Source organism: Platalea leucorodia (genome assembly GCF_965183815.1).
Source record: "Platalea leucorodia genome assembly, chromosome: 10".
NCBI classification, from domain to species: domain Eukaryota; kingdom Metazoa; phylum Chordata; class Aves; order Pelecaniformes; family Threskiornithidae; genus Platalea; species Platalea leucorodia.
Window position 1 is genome coordinate 17,700,382 of NC_138832.1, and position 18,784 is coordinate 17,719,165.

The window sequence follows — 18,784 nt, forward strand, 5'->3', positions numbered from 1 at the left end:
GATCAGTCCTAGGCCACACAAAATCATCTCAAAACAAGATCTATGCAGTGTATCAATATATAAAGTCTATATTGACCAAAGACCTCTTTTTATTTTTTCCTTAATGAATGAGGGCCATCTATCATTCTTCTTTTCCCAGGAACTATATCATCATCACTGGCAACAGCATTTAATCATAAACCAAATACAGGAATGGAATACAAAAGGCTTTCCTTCAAGACAAGGATTACAAAAACATATATACATACCAAACATAAAAGACAGAAACAATATTAAGATCAAAAGCAAACACAGGGAGAGAGAGATTATAGTATCATTTGCAGTACTTTGGGTGAAAGATCATAATCCACACTAATAAAAAGAGAAGAAAGTTTGCTGTATACAGAAATGCACTTATTTTACACAGGCTCAGTAAGCTTGTGATGGGATGGCAGCTGTACAAAACTTCGGGAATCAAAGCTGGGTATGTTCATTTACATTACACTCAAAAGTTTCAGAGAAATACAAACATTTCAGTTCTTGTAAAAGAAGATATGCTTCCTAAAATAGAGAAAAACAAGTAGTAAAATAGGCATAGATTACCAAGCCAATGTGAAACTCTTACTCTTTCTCATGTTAGTACAAAATAAACAGTATCTATAGCTTCAGTGAGCCTACTTGGGTGAGTAAGTTTTCACCTATATAAAAAAAAAATCACAGTCTAGCCCCTAATTAAATACTGTTTTCAAATTGCAAGAGCTACATATTAAATTCAGGCCAAGACTGGAAGATTAAAGTCTTGCTTGAGCTGATCTGAAACCAAATTTTTTGTTTTGCAGTTAATCCTATCAGTAGATAATATTTTCCTTAAAAATACCTACCAACTTTCCAGCTAAAAACTGTCCATCCGCCAAGTCAGCCTTCAAATTTTGCACTGACTGTAAACAAAAACTACATAAATCTGCAATGCTGCAAAAACTTAAAAGGACCGGTATGTGCCACTTAAGCCACTAATATTATTTTACAAAGCTTCTCTTTCAAATGTCTGCTTCATTCAAAGACAATAGCAAAACTTCTGTCAACTTAAGTGACTACAAGGCCAGGCCCTGAGAGAATAATCCTTTCCCAGCTGCACATTCTTAGACTGATGTTGAGTTACTGGTTAAAGACTGATGAGGCAAGGAGAAAAGGAGATGCCCCTTTTATCACTGATATTAAATACACCTGACTAAATACACATCCACATGAACATGGAAAGTAGAGGGGCATTTGTTGAAAACACGATGCCGCTTTCTAGGTAGCAAATAGTTCCTATTCCCAACACACTGTTTAAGAGAGACCACTGGCTGAGGAATCTCACAAAAAATAAATCACTATTTGCATAATTAAAGAAAGGACCTTTTTTAGGACCTTTTTTTTTTTTTTTAGAATGTTCAAATTATCCCAGATTTCCAAAGATGTAACCAAAAGCAGACTATATGCTAGAGTGTGGTGGTTTTCTAGTGCATGGGAGAGAACAGAAGGTGTGTGGCTCTGGGCCGTTCCAGCAGGCATCAATGAGCAAAGCACAAGACCCACAGCATTGTGACTTCAAACCACCCAAAAGCCAGAATTACTCCAACTCACAGTGCTGTTTAGATCCTATAGCTATCACAAACCAAATCCATTAACAATCGGAAGCAAAGTCAGACTGCTCATCCCAGAGCATTAGAGAAAGAAGCGTGATGACATCAATGCCCATGAGTCATGATGTGTCAGTGCCCAGCATTATATCTATTTTATAGCATACATTAGTTTCTTAGCCAAAGCCACATTGCACAAAATACTGTATGGTCTGCAGAAACTTTAAAAACATATTTTGCAAGGAAAATGTTTCAAAAGCCTGAAGCATGTCTTCTTAGAACATCACTGTCAAGTGTGTAAGGATATAACAAATTGATCAAGTTTTCCTAGTATTTGGTAGTAGGAAATGCTCAGCTTCCTAATACTTCAAATTAAGCCTGCGATGGCGTTTCTTCATTATGTATTTACATACAACAGTCTGATCAAAAGTTTAAGGCTCTTATTTCTCAAAAAAACGGTCACAGTAAAGAAGTGATTAAATGGAGTTAACGCAGCTATTGGCAATACAAAGAAGGATGTGCATGTCATTTGCTATTGTACAATCTGGGGCATTTCACTCCATGCTTTGGCTTTCTTCTTGGCCAGGGATAGCCACGGTGGTTCAGCAGGGCTGCATGGTGTCATTGGCAGGTTAGAGGAGTGTCTTGCTTCCTTTTCAACAGCAGGAATCACAGATGCTTCCTGAGCAATAGGTCCAACTTTACCTGCCAACAACAAGATATCCATCACTTATCAGAAGGCTAGAGAGTTAAAAACTCAGTTTCTGCCAATAATATTTCCTTCTCTCTAAAGCAATTGTTTTACAGCCCAGGATGTTTGTGACTCAAAAATAAGTCAGAAGAATTGTTAAACTGGGTATTGCTAGCGCTATCTGGTCCAGCTACACCAATGGCGAGGACTAGATATTGCAATGGAAAAATTGATACTAGGCTGCAGTGAATAATCTGACCATAAAAGAATCTTCTCCTCAGTCCCAACAGCGCGTGTCTAAGCCCTGATCAATGAAGAAGTTCTTCAAAATTCTTCAAGCATGTGGAGACTATAGCCTCAGGTATTTTTATAATTCATATTCTTGGCTAACTCATTTCTTAATCTTTTCAAACTCTTTATTTCCATGACAGTGCACAGCAAGGAGTTCCACAGGCTTATTCTGCTCTGTGAGCACAAGAAAATCTAGGAAAAGACTCCTGAGTATGCAGGAAAATGGAAACAAAATATCTGCAGGGCAAGGATCACCCCAGGCTTGCTGTGGGGTTAAAAGTAACTGGTGTATGTTTTTCAACACTGAGAAGTCTTAAAAGATTTTTTTCAGTCTTCACTGCCAGCACAAATATTGCTCCAGCAATATTATTAAATACTAGGTAGGGATCAAACCAGTGCTTTATGTTCTCAGACCTGTAAGCCAAGAAGGTGGGATTCTGGTGGGGCTAGCTGTTCCGCTTCATGCAGCCTAACACAAGCCTGTCATCCTCACAAAGGATGGAAGAATACAGATAACACTCCTTGTATGGCTTTAAGTTACTATTTAGAAAAGGCCTCCTCCATCCATCTTGTTTGAAAATTTTCAACATTAATGTCTTCAGACTGACAGCCTGGAATGGGGTTTCACAGAATGCAGCTCTGAACAGATGCAGCTTGCATTTCTCAAGACATGGTTCACAAGTCTTTCAACATTGTGCTCCCTCCATCCATTTCAACCCAGGCAGTACTTCATTTCTGTGTGTAAGTCAAACTGAGAAAAGTGAAACTTTTTCTTATACTTGATTGGTCTGTGCGTGGCATGTGGCAGGCTCCAGCACAAGGGCAGAGGCCACACGGGGACTTAAGCAATGTTAAGTACAAGAAGCTTGATCTTGCTTGCACTGAAATCAAAGGAAAATATCCATCAGCTCCATCAGTCACGCTCCTGAGCAAAGCCAAACAAGTTCCCTATCTCCACTCAGGAGGCATCTGGTCTTTTAAAAATCCTGGCTCATTGGTCGTTCTTGCAGGAGGCAAGCTATGCTTAGGAATACTGGAGGAAGCATACTATCTATTAAAAATAGGCTGTAGCTCTACATACACTGCAAATTTTTCAGAAGTATCTATCTAAGGTGATGTAGGAATTTAAGTGTTAGTGACATTTTGATTTTGGAAATGAATTTTCACATTTTGGGAGACTTCTTCCTTTGTAATAAGCAAAAGCGAGTCTAAAGCCCTTTGCATGCTCTCAACAGCACAAGGTAAAACAAAACCCCAAAACAGTGGCTCATGCCTATTTGAGGGACAAACCTCACCATGCTTAGGGTGAAGTGGGAGAGAGAAGAGGCAAGCTAACTGTTGGTCAACAGCCAGCTGAACATGAGCCAGCAGTGTGCTCAGGTGGCCAAGAGGGCCAATGGCATCCGGGCCTGTATCAGGAACAGTGTGGCCAGCAGGACCAGGGAAGTGATCGTCCCCCTGTACTCGGCACTGGTGAGGCTGCACCTTTAATCCTGTGTTCAGTTTTGGACCCCTCACTACAAGAAGGACATGGAGGTGCTGGAGCGTGGCCAGAGAAGGGCAACGAAGCTGGGGAAGGGTCTGGAGCACAAGGCTGGTGAGGAGCGGCTGAGGGAGCTGGGGTTGTTTAGTCTGGAGAAGGAGAGGCTGAGGGGAGACCTTACTGCTCTCTACAACTACTTGAAAGGAGGCTGTAGTGAGGTGGTGGTCGGTCTCTTCTCCCCAGTAACAAGTGACAGGATGAGAGGAAACGGCCTCAAGTTGCACCAGGGGAGGTTTAGAATGGATATTAGAAAAAACTCCTTCACCGAAAGGTTAGTCAGGCACTGGCACAGGCTGCCCAGGGAAGTGGTTGAGTCCCCATCCCTGGAGGTATTTAAAAGACGGGTAGATGTGGTGCTTAGGGACATGGTTTAGTGCTGGACTTGGCAGTGCTAGGTTAACAGTTGGACTCCATGATCTTAAAGGTCTTTTCCAACCTAAACAATTCTAAGATTCTATGATTCTAAGTAATCTTCCCTTGGTTATGACGTGGGCTGCTACGCAGCAGTAACAAAACAGTCATACTCAGTAAAGCAAGGATCTGATTTCTTGGAATTCTCTTCCAACTTAGCTGACCTTGAGCTGTCCTGGCTCTTGCTGCTGTGCGCAGGATGTATGCATTGCACAGAAAACCTCAACCATCCATCAAGAAAACTGCTAGCAGTTAACATAAGCCAAAAAGCATGATCCAAATTAATAACTCCTCTGGATATTAAACCTACATCCTTTCTACCACCAGCAACTTCAACTAGACAAATTGCTGGCTGTGCTAATGGGAACCAAATCAGAAGAGAGGAGAGTTTACATTTGGTATTCCCAATTTCCTACTCATGTGCTGACAGTGCTGAACATTTCCGAACAATAGAGCATGGTTTTCTGAGCAGTAGAGGAGTAGTGTTTGACTTAAACATCAACACTGGTCAGAGCTTTTTGTGATATTCAAGGAGTGGAAGTCTAGAATATGCCTATAAATGCTGTCCCTGGGGAGAAGGAAACAGTCATTGGGTGTCAGGAAACTAGGCCAATCCTTAGGAAGAGGTGATGTGGAAAAACTTGTAATTCTGCTGCAAGGACCACAAGTGGTGTAAATTCTAGTAAACGAGTAGCAGAGTACTTTGTGGAGTTCTGAATTTCGACTGAAGCCTGCTGGGCTTCCAAGGTTTAGATGATTCAACACACAGAAATCCAGTCTGTGCCAGCCTTTCAAAGGAAGACCTTCTCATCTGAGCAAAAATCTTGGCCTGTTTACATTTCATCTCTCACTTTGCACCTAAAACCATAAGATGAAGCTGGCCTGTAACAGAATCCTTTTTAAAAACTATTGGATTTTAATCACACACACAGAGGCTGGCAACTGACGTCAGAGCCTCTGTGTTGCTGCACATCCTCAGCTGGTTAGCTACCTGTAGTAAGGGAGAAAGCCTATTTTGTAGGACCTGTAGATTCAAAAACAAGTAACAGCTCTATAAACAACTACTACAGGGAGCGTGCACAGAGGTACCCCCTAATACCTCTAATAAAACAATTCTGGATGCTGGTGGATTATAAGGGGAAAGTGGACAGGGGCATGTGCTCTCTCTATACAGTATCTCTTATTGACAGCGTCAGCAACAGGAACCTGGAACAGAAAAGCCACTGCTCTGACACAGTGGGGCATTTCTTATCTTTTTAGGCAGTATCTGAAATCAATAGCTTTCAGCTAGCACAAGATGCTTTTACAGCTGAAGAAGTGGCTTATCTATATCTAGCTGGAGCATGTCTCTGAGGTTTGGCACCACGCTGACTAAACAGGGAGGGATAAGCTGCAGCCCAGCAGTAGCCTTGGAAGAGGTAGGTGAGTCACGATGTCTGAGTCACGCTCTTCCCCTGCGTCTTTCTTATAGAGAATCACAGCTAACAGGGCAGGAGAGGGGCCATCGAGCCTCTGTGTTCACCTGAGGGTGGAACTGACTCTACCTAAGTTATTCTTGATACATGTTTATCTGTTAAACACATCCAGCAATGGAAACTGCACACACTGTAAGCAACCTATGTTATTCCGCACTTCACCACTCTTACTGTTAGAAAGTATTTCCTAATGTCTAAGCTAAACCTCCCCTGGTGCATTTTAAGCTCATATGGGGCATAAAGACTAGTCTTGTCCTCTGCAGCAAATTAAGTTGTCTTCTCTAGACTAAACAACTCCACTCCCATCAGTATTTCCTGGCTCACTGGAGGTCTAGAAGACCTGACCTTTTTTGCTGCTCTCTTCTGGACACTCTCCAATTTCAACTACTGTTCTTCAGTACTGACCTTCGCCAGTAATAAATCACCGTATTGTTTATATGCCATTCCATGAACTGGCAGTGAAGATAAAAGTTCCTCGCTTGCTTTCTCTGCTGAGTGAGCAAGCCAATATGTTGACTTATACGCAAACTACAATCTGAACAGGCCTTATATAAAGTGGGCTGATTATCAAAAAGGTAGCTATCTATCTCCCCCATTACCTGCCACCCACACCACTTACTGGTGTAAACTGCAGCCACTACGTAAAGATGTAAAGAAAAACAATACCTGCTGCAGCAGACACATTGGTCTTCATTTGCGTTTTCTTGTCCTGAGAGCTCAAGCTGGAAGGCATATTATTCTTCAGTATGTTCTCACTAGCACGGATCCCTTGCTACAAAAGGAGGAGAGAAGAAAAGAATGCAACTAAGAAACCCGCTAGCCACTGGCACTCATAAAGCTTGCCCTGGCAACACCTCTAAATCTGACTGTGGAAATGCAACAAAAGCCAGACAAGGACGGTTGGGGATATCCTGTGGGAGGGAGGGAGAAGGCAAGTAGGAAGCTGCTACAAATACAGGGTTACTTCACATGCAGGAAAGTTATCCTTTCTCTCTTACGGATGGGGAATTGAAGAACTTGCCCAGCCTGCACAAGAAACTTCTGCAAGAGTCAGTGGAAAAGGCAGACTTTCAGTACACAGTCTCCAGAGCAGAGCGGTGAATGAGGTATGTAGGTCACTAACAGTGAGGAAGCCAGTGCAACTCAAGCAGCTCTTGGGCTACATAAATACATTCTGGGCAACAGGCAAGCTGTGAAAACGTTCAGGTTTGAATAGTGCAAAGAACATATAGGAGGATCCAGCTCTGAAACTAATCACTGTGACAGTATAGTCACACGTGTTTGCTCACTTGCATCAGTTGTCTGTCTCAATACATTTTAGAGGCCAGTCCTGAAAATCTCTCTTTGAGTAGTGCTCACAACATGCCTCCCATGAAGAGGATATTGAACAGTTTGCAAAAGTACTCAGGCAATCTGGTGAAGGATTCACACCCATGCAACATTACTTGGTACTCTACCTCCTCTTGATTCACTTTGGTCAAAGCTTTGTCTTCAGCTTTATGTTCTTTGGCAAGAGGGTGGTCCTGGAAACCCTTTTGTTTTAGTTTTGCCATGGAGACCCAAGCTGGTTCAGAGGAAGCAGTTTCCAAATGTCGAGAGGAGACTTTTTCTATGAAAGAAGCATTTTTGAAGTAAAGAAGGGATTTAGGTCAAGTCAGTCTAAAGCTAGTGTTTTGTGTTTTAAATCCTTCAGCATCTGTAATACCCTTTGAACACTGCGGAGATAAAATTACCTTCCGTGATTATTTTGTCCTTGGCAATAACTCTTTTTCTGTTTATTCTGGAGTTTTTGACCTGACTCTGCTTCCGTTTAAGTCAATGGCAGAACTCCCACTGAGATCATTGTGAACCGGATTTTGCCTTTGAAACAACATCCTTACATTGCAGATTAAATGAGTATGATAACCATTATTTTTTCATGTAGGCAGTAAAACACAGACTGCCTTTTCACTTTTTAAAATACTTTAAATGAAGTGATTGTAGAAAATAATAGAAAAAATAATCACACCTAATGCAACTCCTAGTTAACGTTTGAGCTGCTGCAGTCTGGAAAATTAGCTACAAAGCAGCAGCAAGTTTTAAAAAGCCATATTAAAACTCCCAACTATACGCACACATAGGTCGTACCAGAAATGTTTCAGAGGCCCTTAAGCTATTACTCTGTTGTTATTCCTGCTGGAACACACCCTTCATTAAGATAAGCCAAGAATTCTCTTGACTGGCCAAATCATCAAGCCCATTAAATTACAGTGCTGAACTCAAGGCTGAATTTGGTCCTCATCAAGAGGATTTTTATCTTTTGTTTGCCACTCTTCCAAGGTTCTTATACGACCACTGTTTTCTGCAATGTTTGGATAAAAATACAGCATAAATACCTGAAAGTTTGTGACCATTTTGCTTCTTTGCCACTTCTTCTGATCTTGTCTTGGGAGGATTTTTGTCTTCTAGGAGATCTGTTTTTTTAACAAACGATTTTGTGCTGACAGGAAGGCCTGGAGGTGGCTTTCCGGTGCCCACCGATTTCTGATCCTCCTTGACTGAAGCAGAAGAAGCAGTGGGAACAGCTGAGGGGATCAGCTTTGGAGACTCAGCATGGCTTTCATTCTGGTATTTCAGTAAAGAAGATGTTCTCCTTAGTCTGATCCCAAACGGGTTTTCAACATTTTGTGCTTCATGGTCAGCCCACTCCATAGAAGAATACAAATGCAAATTACTGTCCTTACAATCTCCATCAAATCTATCTGAGTTGGTTTTTGCTGATTCCTGGATGACTGCATCAAAACGTGTGTGTTCTTTTGTCATTCCTTCAAATAACTCTGGTCTTATAGGGGACGTTGGGGAACTTCTGGTATAGGAATCTTCCTTTGAATTTGAACCCCCTGAGAGAGATCTTTGCCATGCTGGTGCAATGGTAAATCTGACTGGTTTAGCAGAAGCAGTCTTCAGTGGACTTTTCACATTTTCCTCTGAAGATCGACTGTCTTCTACTGTTTTTCTGTGAGAAGCTGTACTGCTTATCTGGTACTCCTTACTGTCATCATCGGACGAGATATTACTCTTCAAGCCAGCCAAACTTGAAGAGGCAAGACATCCAATGGAAGGTTTTTCAGAAATGTGTGATGTGTTGGCCTGTTGACTGCCTTGGATACCCTTTGAAACAGAAACAGTTTCTGCTTTAAAACATACTTCCAATTTACTGGGAGTTAGCATGCAACCTCCTTCCGAGACAGATGCAGCAGTGTCTGGGGTTTTTTCTGCATTGCCTTTGGATGACTGAAATTCCATTATTTCACAAGTTTCTTTGTCATTTCTTGTTACTGAACTGTTTTCAGGCTTCAAAACAGCCACTCTCTTGATGTCAGAAGAAGACTCTGAATCGGCTACCGCAACCTGTGAAGTGCTTGGTGCAGTATGAGAGACAGCATGGTTGGAATGATTCTCAATAGTACCCAAGCAGGCTTCTACTTTGCCAATAAACAGTGGATCCCCCTTTTCCTGGTCTTTGATGTTTGGGTCCACAGAATTTACTGAGGACCTTTGTGCAACATCTGCCAATATATCTGTGCCCTCTGTTTCCACACCACTGCTAAATAAATCAGCTGCTAGTATGTCTGGAAACAGAACAGCTTCTCCTTCAATTTGCTGCAATTTTGGAAGTGCAGATACTTCAGTATTGGTATTTTGCTGATGTAATTTCAATTCATCAACAGACTCATCTGAGCAGTACGGCACTTTTGCACTGTGGTGTTCCTCCAGGTTCACTGGAGAAGGCTCAGGTCTCAGAAGGGGTGCAGCTGCTTTATAGTGATGGTCCATGTCTGGAAGGCATGCATCCTCTTGCAGCAAAGCACAAGAGTCTTCTGCCACAAGTGTGGAATCAGGAGAGTCATGGGCAGCATCAGTGGGACTTTTTACACCTGGCATCTCCTTAGAATCGCTTCCCTTTGCACAATGTCCCACCTGGGCTGATAATCCTACGTTAAACATAGAAGAAGAGTGTGCACTTAAAGGTTACAATTCAAGCACCATCTGTATCAGTCATTCATTCCAGATAGTGCAGTCATTTAGCATGAGCTCCCCATGCCTGGCCACCATTGTCTGATAAATAAGGCTGTTAAAAGCACACTTCGAAATAGGCTGTCCAAGTGAGGAGACTAATAAAGTTTTTAGTTTGAACATACCTAATCCTGGGAATGACTGAAAGTTGTTGTTGTCTGCTTAAGGTGTACCAAATCAGTTGCTGTTTCTTTTCTGTGCATACCCCTAGCTGTAAGACTACTAGCCAGATTTCCCTAGACATTTCTTCATGTGTATCCCTAGAAAGGCTGTCTAGAATGATCTGGTGGATTTTCTGTATTTAAGCAGAACATCTCAGCATCAGGTAGCTCTGCCTCCTGCAGCTCCGGCAGGGCTGCTGAACATCTGGATAGCTTAGATGTGTCTGCACACACAGTAACTCTGATGTGTGACAGCATCAGGTCCCGAGTCTGCCCTGACAACAAAGTGCCAACACTGTAGCATTACCATCAGCCAGTGCATTTGTAATGCAGTGCTAAAGAGAAAAGTCTTTGGTGCCATTTTGGAGAAATTTAATTTGTTTTTACAATTTACAATTACAATTGTATTACCACTGGCAATTAGCTATTATTGAAATTATAAGGGAGGAGGTGGCAAAAGAAGATCTAGTAAACACAAGCCAATTAAAGTCACCTTACACACCTAACAGATATAATGCTGAGGTTAAGGTTTTTCTGAGTTTCAAGGAACTCGGATCCCCAGTGAATGAGATCTAGCCAACTGTGTAGCACAGGTATTTCTGAACATGGTACTTTCACCTCATGTATTTTTTTAATGCTGCCCTCAAAGTTCACCATTTCAGCACCACTGTGTTGAGCGGAGTACATGACGTTTTCCATCATAACACTTTAGCAGCCAGGATTGGTTTTATGATATAAAACCAAAAAATGCCTAGTTTGAAAGGACTTACAATTCAAATAGGTCCTGTCAGCCTTATGCAGAAGAGTTGAAGCACCCAAAGTAGCAATATGTAAGTCTGCATTACCTTCACAATTACTTTTATGCTGGTGACTCTCAAGTAATTCTGTTGAATTTCCCTTCTTTTCTGGAGTTGCAGGAAGACATGCTTCATTTTCCAGCTGCTCCACCTAATGAGGTGCAGTAAGATCTTTTAATTAAAGAATAATGCACAAAACCTGTATTTTATACACATGCATGTTTATGAATACTCAAAACATAGACACAAAACCCCCATCCTGTAATTTACCAACACTGTGGGTAATGTACTATTCCAATTAAGAACCTACAAATCATTCATGTTTAGAATGCCAAAGGCAGCCTATTCATCCCTCTTGAACCTTACATATTCTGGGATTGACATATTCTGAGTGAACGCATGTTTTTAAGACATCACCAAAGCTACTTGGTGGCATAGAACAGACCAAGCTGGACAGATTGTCATCACTTCTGGTATCTCTGACTGACACTCCACAATTAGCTTTTCTCCTTCAGCACTGTCGTTGTACCAGCTGTGGCACAAAGAATATCCAACAAAGATGCTCTAGGGCCCAAGTTTCCAAGAAAACCTCATTCTGTATTGCACTCATCCTGAATTTCTCCCTCTCCCCTTTCTCAGGGCAGGGCATTTCTAACTCCAGGACAGATTTTCATGCATGATTCTCTGATGGAGAGGGGAACACGCAGTACAGAAGCATTATTCCTTATTTCTGCCGCACTCTGGCTCAACAGCCTTTTCTATCTGGTGAACTTCATCTTCACAATGTGTTTCCTAGAAGCCAGGATGAGAAGCATCTCATCCACATGCAGAGCCATGTTCCTTCCCAAAGTCCTTCAGTCTTTCCTTTGACATACAAAGAATTAAGTTAATGTGAAATTGTAGAAATAGACTTAGGCTTCTTTAAAACTGAAAACTAGATTTTCAAACAAAAGGAATGTTTTTACAAATGAAGTGTAACCTGCAACTTTTTTGGCTAAATAGTGAAAAACTAAAGTTGCGCTTTTCTTTAGCTCCCATGATATTGACGTTTTCTGAGTATTTTTTGTTGGGTTGGTTGGTGGAAAATAGGTGGTTTCCCCTCTTCCAATGGAAGAACAGAAAAAGTAAAGGAATGTGGATAGGAAAGAAAAAAATGGAAAAAAATATTTAAAATAATAATTAAAAATTCATATCCATTTCCTTCTGCGCAGTGATTCCTTTCCGGAAAACACTTACCTGAGGGGTTTGCTGATTCTTGTTGGTAAAGCCTTTCTGTTTCCGGGGGTTTATGGCAATCCTGTGCCTGGCTGCTGAGGTGTCCAGGCAGCCGAGGGGACTGGCAGGGATGGTGAAGTCAACGGGAAGGAAGCTGCTGCCTCGTGAGCCAGGGGCCCCCAGAGCAGCAGAGGATGAAGGACTGGTGGGCCTGGAGGAAGCTCCAGAAGGTATCTGTAAAACACAAACACGTCAGTGTACATCTTGCTTGGCTTCCCCACATCTCTGAAACAATTCCTTTGCTAGCTCATTCCATTTCAGAAGCCTGAAATGGCTGTATTTTTGCACATAAATCCTGACTTTAGAATGTGTGCCTAATGTCATCTCTGCATAGAGATTACTCAATTCTGTGTGTTCAGCTGCATGTTACACAAAAGTGAGAAATACCCGTCTCTCCCTCTCCAACAGTAAGAGCCTCTGCTGTCCCCTTCCCAGTTCTTATTTGAAAAACCGTTTGCAATATACGTATGCACCAGCAGGAGACACTGGTGCAGTTTTTATAGCTGCCTTTTCATCCCAAGAATGTGACACATTGCAGGAATACATTATTAAAAAGCCATGAAAGTAGCACGGATACTTGCTCCTTGTTATCTCTATTTCTAAGAAAGTTACCATAGCCACTTTGCTCTTTTAATATCCACTCTCCCAGAATAACCAAATGCTTCTCTCCAACAAGTATCCCAGAACCATCTTCCAGACAGTGATGTGGATCTCACCCTCACAGCAATGCTGCTCTGGGGAACTAAACAGCAGTAACCTTAGATTATGCTATCAAAAAAAAAAAGGGTTTACAGACGTGTTTGTAGAGAAACCCCCAAACATGCAGTTTGACTGGTTTTGTTACCGTTTTGAAATGTAGACCACACTTTCTGGAACTTTTGCAAAATTTCATAGACATGCCAAACAAACTTCATTCAGTATAACGTACCTGCTATTTTGGCTTTGGCCATAAAGCTAGGTGAAACACAGCCATTTAACTGTGTTTGGCATTCAGATTTTAGTTTTGTTTAAGCTTAGGATATAACACAGCATTTAAAACATATATGCTGATGAAGTTTTAAAGGTAATGAAAGCATCTTCCCATCTGATCCTACAAAAATTGTCTAGGTACATTGCTTTGTGTTTAAGGTAGCTAAAATTAATTTCCTTATTCTCCATTAAATTTTTTTTAGTTCCTAGATCTGAAATAAACTACAACAGAATGTATTATGACAGATACAGACTCTTCTCATGAAAAATTTACACATTGTGAAAGAGAGGAAGAAGAACACAGCTAGTAAATAAGCGAACTGTTGTTATAAGTCTACAAGAGTAATGATAAACCTGTAAGGATCACTAGAACTTACAAAAATAGTACCATTGTTACTCATTTCTACATACAAGTTCAATTGCCTTTCAATTATAAAATTACAGTTGTGCTTATTTAATATAAAAACACCTGAAGCTAGTATCTGAGCTACTGCTGTATATAAATGGCAAATTCCCTACTCTACTGAGGATTCAGGATATGTTTTTCTCTGAGCACTGACTGACAGTTGGTATCTTCTCTCAAAGACCATGGAGCAGACACAGGATTTCCACACCAGTGTTTAAGTGTAAGATAAATTTGGTGTTTGTTGGTTATTGCACAGTTACAGGGGCCTGCACAAGGAGAATGCTGCAGCTAGAAGGCCAATTTCCTACAGAGTGTTTGTGCCAAAGCACTGTCCTCAGCCCCACAAGCTGAGACCCTGTTTTGCTTTTAATCAGTCCGGGGTGAAGATGCCAACAAGGAAGCTAGGTTTCCGTAAAGGCTATCTGGCAAAGGCAGGGTAACGCTGGTTAATGTCTCTGTGAAGTCACTTGCTGCTCACTTTGAGCGACAGCCTCACATTTAGCTTTAGTCAGAAAGTGGGCATTTATAGATGTGGAAGGCGCTGAGAAGTTACACGGGTGACACATGAGGGTTTCACACAGAGGTGACAGCAGCATGAAGCTCTTCGAAAATCCAGTGAAGCAGCACAGGGCAAAGAAATGAAGTAACTATCATCTGCAGCAAGATCAATACAATAGTAAAATGTAAACCACTATGCTGTGTGTAACTTCAGACTGCTTAGGATCAAATCCTCTTCTTCCTTACTAAATATACAATTGTTAAATGGTATAACTGGTGTAGATTTCTTGGTACTTTTCACAATTTTCCTCATCTTTCGGATAAGGTTATTCAGTTTAACAACTTGTGTTCTGCTAGCTCAAATCCTGGCATTACATAAATAGTTTCAAAAGCTACTGAAAAAAATTATGATTATTTAGGAAATGTTTTTTTATTTTAGGTAATCATATTGGCAAGATTTCTGCTAAGGCAAACTGCTGACTAAGAAAAATATTTGGGTAAAGGAACATACACGGTACTGTAGAAAATCTAGCCAGATTCCTAGTGAGTTGAGAAGAAAAAGGAAGAGCCTTTAAGCGGGGAATTCTGTGCAATATAGATGAGAGAAAAAAATTTCTCCTGTCTCTGTCTTTCTTTCTCACAGTATATGAGGCTGTAAGACTGAAAGAGCTCAAAGACTTCAGAACTGGATAGAAAAGGGCTTTTTGCATTGTAAGGAAAAAACAGTATGCAGGCTTACAAAATGGAGCATTTTAGTCAAAATAGAAAACAGGAGATAAGTTAATAAAATGTACATTGAAGTAATGATAAAATATATACAAGAAGTTATTAAACACAGTGATAATCCAAGTAACCAAGATCACTTGGGTCTCTTGAGTTGTGTGACTAGTCATCTACTACGAGGGGGAGACATTGCTTTATCTTTCTATCCCTAAAGCAAAAGATCTAGGAATGACTGAGCAGGAGAGTGTCTGATCTCAACCACGGACAGGAAAGTTGAGCTGATCTTGCCCAAAGGTTGCTCTCTCCCTTTGAGAAGGCTGGCCAAAGAGAGAGTGAAAGGCAAAGCTTCCTTAGCAGCGGGGCTGGCAATAACTGTTTGACCCTCGAGATGTTGCCCTGGCTGCTTAAGGCCCTCTTCATCAGGAACAAATCTTCTAGGTACCCTGTTACCTCCCCTTTACTTGTGGGCTATTCTCAGTTTCACAAAGAGTTAGATTGTGTTCTCTCTGGTGAGCTTCTCAAACAGGGATTCTGCAGGGAGGACTGCAAAGCTTGGGCCAAAATGGCCTGTACCTGTTTTGGACCCATAAGTATTCCCCTTCTCAGCTAAATGGCAGATTACCCCTGACTCCAAGAAGGACATGGAGGTGCTGGAGCGTGTCCAAAGAAGGGCAACGAAGCTGGTGAAGGGTCTAGAGCACAAGTCTGGTGAGGAGCGGCTGAGGGAGCTGGGGTTGTTTAGCCTGGAGAAGAGGAGGCTGAGGGGAGACCTTATCGCTCTCTACAGCTACCTGAAAGGAGGTTGTAGCGAAGTGGGGGTTGATCTCTTCTTCCAAGTAACAAGCGATAGGATGAGAGGAAACGGCCTCAAGCTGCGCCAGGGCAGGTTTACGCTGGATATTAGGAAAAACTTCTTTACCGAAAGGGCAGTCAGGCACTGGCACAGGCTGCCCAGGGAAGTGGTTGAGTCCCCATCCCTGGAGGTATTTAAAAGACGGGTAGATGTGGTGCTTAGGAACATGGTTTAGTGGTGGACTTGGCAGTGCTGGGTTAACGGTTGGACTCGATGATCTTAAGGGTCTTTTCCAACCTTAATGATTCTATGATTATATGATTACGTTGCTTATACAATTGCAAGGGCTATCCCACGAATCGAATCAGCCCTGTGGGAGTGGTGGCTGCCTTTGTCACTGGCATTTGAAGACCCCATTGGCATCACTGTGGTCTGACTGGTCTTTCAGACGTTGTATTAATGCTGCAGAAAGGCAATATAAGCAAACCTTGCAGGTCTGCCTTGAAAGCATGAGATGGGCAGGAACTCAACTCAGCTTCAAGCAGCAGGGACAGTCAAGGTGAAGGTCCCCTAGGCTCCTCTCCAAAAATATGACCTCTGTAAATTGTTCCGAGCTGGTCAAGGAACAGACTGTGTTGGTCTGACAGCAGAACCTGCTGTTGCTGATGGTCACTTGCGATCCAAAGAAAACTGCAAATGAACACAGAGCTTTTCCTGTGGAATACCTGGCATCAGAAAGGGCTGATCCTGCTATTATTTCCTGTGGTAACAGAGATGCAGGGCACTGCTCACAAGCCACTGCTGATGGGCAGGTGTTATTCAGCTATTACTGCTGTTGTGTGTTGGGACCCTGGGATATGGAAGTGGAATTGAAGTGCTTTGCCTTGTCCAATTTTCTGTCGTGTAACTTTACAGATTCATACTGTGTCACAGAGCTCACTATGCTGTTCACACAAACCACTCAGCAGTAGATTTCTGCCTCTCTCTATTTGGTTCTTATTCAAAAATCTCTAAGAGGTACATTTTCAGTATCATTTGCATCACTCTGGACTGTTCACAAATTGTTTGCTACGATACATTGTACCCAGAATAGATTAAAAAAAAAGATTAAAAAAAATAGATTATTGTACTGGCTCCATCCAGGCACCACACATGCTGTCTCAGGAAAGTTTATTAGCAGGAAAAGTAGCTATTTACCTGTTCATCTTCACTGTCTGTCCCACCTAAACTCAAAGAGCTATGACGCTGGACAGGGTTGGAGGACTGTGGGATAAAATAAGGAAAAGGGTAAGTCAAGGGAAGTATCACATTGAATTATCTGGGACTGGACATCCAGTGCTAATTATGAGAAAACACAAGAGGAAAGATAAAAGAAGGGTCACTGAGTCCCTGCCTCATGGAGTAGGTTTCATTTGTTCATTGGGGATCAAACGTAAGGTAGGGGAGCTTTATCCGGCTATGAGAAATGCCATGAAGGTTGACCACATGAGGCAATACATTTTATAAAGTTATTCTGGCTTATTGTTTTAAGATCTTCAAATTTACAAATGCTCACATGCTCACTCAAGTCCAAAATCATGCATCTGCTCTGAGAAGGCAATGCCTAAGAAAGAAGATAACCCAAACCCCCTCTGAGTCCCATCAGGACCCGTTCTCAGACTCAGGATTGTCACTTTCCCGTCAATTCAACTAATATTGCCCTGGTTTTGAACTATTTCATTCCAAAACCAGTAATTATTTAAGAATCTCTTGCAGTCCTCATTATTTTTGTTTTCCTCACTAGCTTTGAAACACCCCAAAACTCTTCCCCTTTCACAGGTGCAGGAAACTGCCAATCTCTCCAGCTCTTTGAAGCTGGAAGACATAGGAAGTTTGTTTGTGCAGTATGAGCACCTCCGCTTGTTCTCGGACTGGAAGTGGAACAGTCCCAGTAACACAACACTCGCCCGTGAATAATTCACTTTTCATGCTCTCTGCCATACAGACCTGCCAGGAGAGACTGCCTTGCCCAAAAGCACGGAGAGCTGTCATATCAACTGAATTTCTCTCCTCTTTCCCTAATGATACAGGTCACAACTGCCCCAGCACTGGTCTACATAAAAGCATAGAAAATTGTACTCAAAAGGGGTATCTGTAAGGCCACGTCCTAGGTATCCCTCACAGTGACAAGTCCACAATCCACCTAGGTAATTTGTTGTAGTTCTGATTGATCTGTACCATCAGATTTTACCACAAGCAAGCAAAAAGGTCTTCCCCTTCTCCAAGCAGATTTTATCTTTTCTGTACAGGTGGTCACTAAAGTGACATAACGATTTTACCTTGCTTGGTGAATCTGTCAGAACTTCATGAAGGGTTGAAATTTCAGGAGGGCTTCTAGGTAAACCGTCATCTTCAGAAACAGCACCTGCATCTTCCAGTTTCTTTCCAGTTATAACAAGAGGAGGCGATCCAAGTCTGATGTTCTGCTGCAACTGAAGCTGCAGTTGAAAAGAAATTTAGAATACAGACTTCCAATGGCATTATTTATATATATATGCCATAAAAATGGCATTTTGGACACTTTTACCCCAGTTACTCCCATTAGGCAGGCAGAATCTCTTAGTTAACAGAAATACTCGAAGAAACAGACCATTTACAGAAAATGGCCATTAATAAAATTTTATTTAGTCACATTCATCAAGGACCCATTGTTAGAACTGGCTTCGGTACAAAATTAAAATCAATTTTATTCAGTAAGTTACCAAAGACAGAAATTTCACCATTCCAGAAAATTTACAGCAGTTTAACTCACTTGAAATTTAAAACTTTAAAAATTCTAGATTTAAGTAATCTTTAAATAATTACATGTATCCAGATGTCCCAAATAGTCACACAAAATATCAGTCAGTCAGCAATTCCCAACCCCAGGTTTATGTGGTCAGCCTTCCTTCATAAAGCCCTTCCAAATATTGAGAGTTTGTTACCACCCTCTCCCGCACAAGTAACTGAGTCCCACTTTTTATACAAAGACAATTTAATTCAATTTCCGGTCCACCCTAATGAATTGCTTGTTAATTTTCCCCAGCATCACATCCTGGTCCTGTCTACAGCAAGA

At 41.6% G+C, this 18,784-nt stretch overlaps 1 protein-coding gene across 2 annotated transcripts in view; it reads right to left on the reverse strand.

Annotated features, from left to right (window-relative positions):
* Positions 1-378: 378 nt before the first annotated feature.
* The window catches only part of KIAA1210, a 45,994-nt gene continuing 27,588 nt past the window's right edge, over positions 379-18,784 (reverse strand). For both annotated transcript variants that reach the window (XM_082323421.1, XM_082323422.1), the window contains exons 5-12: positions 18,009-18,167; positions 16,888-16,953; positions 12,263-12,475; positions 11,075-11,177; positions 8,388-9,986; positions 7,470-7,621; positions 6,679-6,784; positions 379-2,306 (exon numbers count right to left, since the gene is read on the reverse strand). In XM_082323421.1, coding sequence (XP_082179547.1) covers positions 2,134-2,306; positions 6,679-6,784; positions 7,470-7,621; positions 8,388-9,986; positions 11,075-11,177; positions 12,263-12,475; positions 16,888-16,953; positions 18,009-18,167 — 2,571 coding nt within the window. In that variant the 3' untranslated portion in view covers positions 379-2,133. The remainder of the gene's footprint in view (positions 2,307-6,678; positions 6,785-7,469; positions 7,622-8,387; positions 9,987-11,074; positions 11,178-12,262; positions 12,476-16,887; positions 16,954-18,008; positions 18,168-18,784) is intronic.